This window comes from Lolium perenne, chromosome 1 (genome assembly GCF_019359855.2).
Source record: "Lolium perenne isolate Kyuss_39 chromosome 1, Kyuss_2.0, whole genome shotgun sequence".
NCBI lineage: Eukaryota > Viridiplantae > Streptophyta > Magnoliopsida > Poales > Poaceae > Lolium > Lolium perenne.
In genome coordinates, this window is record NC_067244.2 from 156618150 (window position 1) to 156622903 (window position 4754).

The 4754-nt window shown below is 41.5% G+C and overlaps 1 protein-coding gene across 2 annotated transcripts; it reads left to right on the top strand.

Moving 5' to 3' along the window:
- The first annotated feature begins 505 nt into the window (after positions 1 to 505).
- Positions 506 to 4175, top strand: LOC127309053 (ATG8-interacting protein 1). Of its 2 annotated transcripts, none has more exons than XM_051340045.2 (3): positions 506 to 769; positions 2148 to 2838; positions 3800 to 4175. In XM_051340045.2, the coding sequence occupies exons 2-3, from the start codon at positions 2158 to 2160 to the stop codon at positions 3914 to 3916; spliced, it is 798 nt and encodes a 265-aa protein (XP_051196005.1). In that variant the 5' UTR covers positions 506 to 769; positions 2148 to 2157; the 3' UTR covers positions 3917 to 4175. The 2 variants fall into 2 exon arrangements, with proteins under 2 accessions (XP_051196005.1, XP_051195998.1); XM_051340038.2 differs by having other exon boundaries at positions 507 to 759.
- The last annotated feature ends 579 nt before the right edge of the window (positions 4176 to 4754 follow it).

Here is a 4754-nt window from a genome sequence, read left to right on the forward strand (position 1 = left end):
CTCGGACTTGCCTTAACCAAGTCAGAGAATCAGGAGCGATGATTGAGGCGTCGATTTGCGAGGCAGGTTGGCAAATCGTCGACCTCACACGTGGCGATGACAATATCAGCCCTACAAGTGGCACTGGACCCAATGACATCCTCAAGGAGGAGCCCGACCAGCATGGAAAGAACAAGATCGATGACTCTGGCTGCGGGTACTTCGCCGTTAGATTAGTTTGGTTTAGACAAATTTCATTCAAGCTATGTAAAATATTATTAAATTTAAATAAAAATATACAGTACAGTATCGTTTAAATCTAGTTTTAAAAAAAAAAACTGTTTGAGAAACATGTGGTAACGAATATGTATTTATGACGAGGACATCTTTTCGGGACGCGACTAGAAATGCTGGCCAAGACTAGGTTTGTCACGTGCAATCTTGCCACCTGATGCTTGTCAGTTCATAGGGCCCGCTCACCATCCTAATCATAGATGCCTTCTTGTCTGAAAAATTAAAACATTGGTTCCTTTCCCAACCGCAAATCAATCATGAACCAGTGAACCACCCGGAATCCATCGAAAACATGGAGGAGTAGATATTCGTACCCAGAACGGATTCTGGAATAGCATACAAACACATATTGAGCGCATATAAAAAATCATCGTGCAGGTTCGAGGGCTCCAGCCAACCTTGTCCCTGCCTCCCCGAACCCGCCTGGACTCGATCTCCAACCTGACCGGCAGCTCCTCCCCTCTTCCTCTCGTCGACAAATCTCAGGTATCCCTAGGTGCGCCCGACCTCTGCTTCGGTGTTCCGTCGATGCTCGCCGTCGTGAGCGCTCTACTTAATTCCGTCGGGGCGGAGGGAAATCGGTTATCGTTCTGTTCTTGGGTTCCACGGCAGCGGTAGAAATCCTTGGCGGTGACAGGGTATCTTCGATTTGACCCGCTTCGTTCTAGGGGTGTGTTTCCGCTAGTTCTTGGGTGCGAATAGTATTAGATTTGCGCAGACCAGTTCTTGCGCTAATCAATCAGGTTATTGTTTACTAGAATGTGGGTGGAAGGTTGGTTCTCTGGGCGCGCACGAGCTGTTCGATGATATGTCTTCATGTCTGTTCTACTCTCGCGCATCACCACCCGTATGAATTGCAATACTTGCAGTTTCTTCTGTCTGGTTTGCCCAACAATGGGGGAAAAAAATCCGGCTACTTTAGCAGATGAAACCGGAAATTGAATCTCTTGTGGCTCTTGTAGATGTCTTTAGTCTGTTGTGGTTCAACTTCTTATCTGGGCAGTGTTTGCAATATATATCATTTTTTAATCAATGAGCATCCTGGTGTACAATTGCAGTGGATTAGAGATACCCTTTTGCTAGTTCTAGATCAACCGAGAATTAAGTTAGGTTAGATCAACTTCATAACCATTAGATTTGCATTGAGATTTGTGAACATGAGAATTACACATGGGTGTGCAAATAAATGTGGGTATGCAATTGCACATCTTTTTCCCAATTACACATAAATTGCACATGAAATTGGGTGAGCGAGAATTAAGTTAGTTCTAGATCAGCCGTGAACTAGCCATGTCCTTAAAGATAATCCAATAACAACACATATGGTATGCCTGTGTCTTGAAGGGGTCGGGTGGGCCATTGACGGCTTCTTGTGCAAAAGAGTTTGCTTTAGATTTCCATTAATTAATTTTACGTACTCACAACCAATTTCTTAGAGGTCCAGGTAAAATTCTGACATGTTCCTACCAATGTCTTCTGTTCAGTGTGCAGAACATGACTTGTATGTTAAAATTTCAAATAAGATTTCAGATAAGTTGTGATCCACTACCATTTGTGCTTATATGCCCATGATGGCAGTATGTAGACGCCAACTGAGCCTACCTTTCTTGCCTGCTGGTGTGCTTTAGAAAATCGGGGCATGGTGGTTGACAAATGAGCATAGGGCTGGTTATGTTTGCTTCTAGTTACATATAAATGTGCCTTTTTGGTACAAACTGGAAATCAGGACCTATTATTTCCGAGAAAAATAAGCCCACACTGGGCGAATGTATTTAGATAAACCGGATTGTGTTTTGACAACATAATGGCATCTGCGCCAGCCTTCCTCTTTTTTTTTTGTTGTGTCTAATTTTGAGGTTTGCTGTTTATGTCAGGTTTTTATGCATGGCAGATCAAAAGGTTGCTGAAGCGTCGTCTCTGGCTGATGAATACGATATGACGATTCTGACTTCATCAGCATACACTTCGCCACTATTCCAAAGAGGATTTGATTCAGTTTATGTGCCTAAATATGGGGATATGAGTAATAGTCAGCAAGGTCCATATCCTGATTTGTTTACATCAGATGTCTTTGTGTTCCCTCCAAGCGAGCATGAAAATTTGCCAATAGAATCGGAGCTTGATGGATTGAACACTAATACAGATGGTCTGGAAGCTACTTGCGTTGGGAATTTGGTTGAGGGCAGTGATGAACCACACCAACAAGTTGATGAGAAACCGCACCAAGAGGTTGATGAAAAACCACACGGAGAAGTTGATGACAACAGTGATGAAAATCTGTCTTTCAGCAGTGACTTACTGTCCGCTATTGAAGCTACCAGCTCTGAGTCAAAACTGTCTGAAATACATGCTGATCAAGAGAAAAACAATATGTGCAGCAAGTCTGATCTTCCTTGTGAAGGATGGTGGCAAAGGAAATCGACACGCGTATTTTACAGTATAAAGGGGGTGACTACAGTTTCCATTGTGGCAGCTGGTGCTTTGGTGGGCTTTGTCATAATGGGTCAGAGGTGGCAGCAGGACAGACTGCACCTTCATCAATTTCAGTTCAGCGTCAGTGGTGAGGTATGCTATCTGCCTATATCATCTGAAGATTTTTTTTGCTCGTAGAGCTTGCAGTATATCTTTATTACTCATTATTTTTCCTATATTTATTTAGTATATCTGCATAAACCATGCCAACAGATGTACTATCCCCCTTGATATGGCCTGGAACATTCAGAATACCAACAGTTACGCTAAGCCTTCATGCATCCTGTTTGTGACTAGTAGTGTTAGATTTAACCTCCAGAATTTTCACTATGGATGAATATTACTAGAACTCTAATGTGTGTGTGTGTGTGTGTGTGTGGGCGTGTGCGTGTCTGTGCGGCCAGGTGGTATTTCATATTTCTTATTTCCTATATATATTTACATATTTCCTAATTAACTGTTACCATCTCTTAGAGATGCTATCCCTCAAAATAGAGGGACATGGGTCCTTATTTCATTAGGCAAGAAAGGGTAATCACATTCTAAGCCACCAAGTAGAAACCACTCGACAATCCCCTCATTATTAATATGTTTCTGAAGTTATTAGAACACTTCATTTATGAAAAAGAAACTACTCTTATCTGGGAGACACATTCTTTTGGTAATTTGATCCTGTTTCGGTGAGAATTATCATTTGGGCCTTTGCTATATAAAATACTACTAGCTTATTTTACCCAGGATGTTGATTTCATAAGTTAAGCTGGTATTAGTGGTTTTATTGTTTTGACTTTAAGGACTAATTGTTTTCAGATTTTTTCGTGACACCATACCGTCATTTCTAATCCTTTCTCCAACACAACCGTAATTCATTAATTTTAGTTGGTAGCCTCAAATTTCCTGATGTTGCAAAGTAGCTAGATGAGTACCAAAACTAAAAACTAATAACTCCTGGATTTGGCTTTTTATTAGAATACAAGCTGGAAAAGCCTTTGAAGCAAATCAGTTATGTCCTAGTAAATGTATGGGCCACTGATAATTAATTCTGTTTTTACAGAGCATGAACCGAATGATGGGACTATTCAGCCGTTTGAAGGATGGGCTTCCAGGGAGCCAGCAGCTAAGGTCTCTGCTGCCCACTCGTGTATTCCCTCAACAGCCACTAAGCGCTTGAATGGAACAGCAGCAAATATTGATGGCAACTGGAGCTACTTTGATATATGATTTATTTTTCTAGGATATGATATTAGATAGCAAATTTTTTCCTGTATTTGAATTTTATGCTTGTGTAAATTTCTGGTCAAGCTTTTGATGGTAGGAGAACATGGTTATATGTACCTGAAATTGTACAAATTCGCAAAAGCAACGCACACGAGCCAGACAGCAGGCAGATCTTTGGTAATAGTATGAATTCCTACTTTTTTGTTTTGCTATCCTGTCATTCTGTGTCTATGTGGCAAGCTCGATTTGGCATAACTGTACTTGTAGGACTGAGATGTAAATAGGGAAAAGAGTGGTGACTGTAAGATAGCAAATTGATATATGAAAAGGGGGAGCGAGATGTAGAAAGTAGTACGTAGTAGAAGCTTTAGTTCCTCACTCTCATTACACTTCGTCGTCCAGAAATTTAATCAACTATGTCCAGGGATTCTCTGATTTGTTGGGGAATCAATTGCTAGCTTCCCATCATCGTGGTATTAGAGCAGGACGATTCCATTGCATTTCCCCTGCGTTTTTGAGTGGAACCAATCGTCGTGGTGCTGGAAGGGCCGTTCTTCGGTTTGTTGCTGTTGCTGCAGAATGTATTGGTGCTGCTGGTTTTGTTGGGGGCGAATTGAGCGTGTCGTTGGGGAGGCAGTGTCTTGCTCAGAGTGAAGAGTCCCAGATAGCCGTTGCGTTTCTGGTTAGCAAGGGTCTGTTGTTCTTGAGAAACGAGCTAACAAAAAGTAACTACTGCAAAAAAATAAAAAAAATCTAGATGAAACTGTCAACCCAACCAGCAAAGTCTGAAT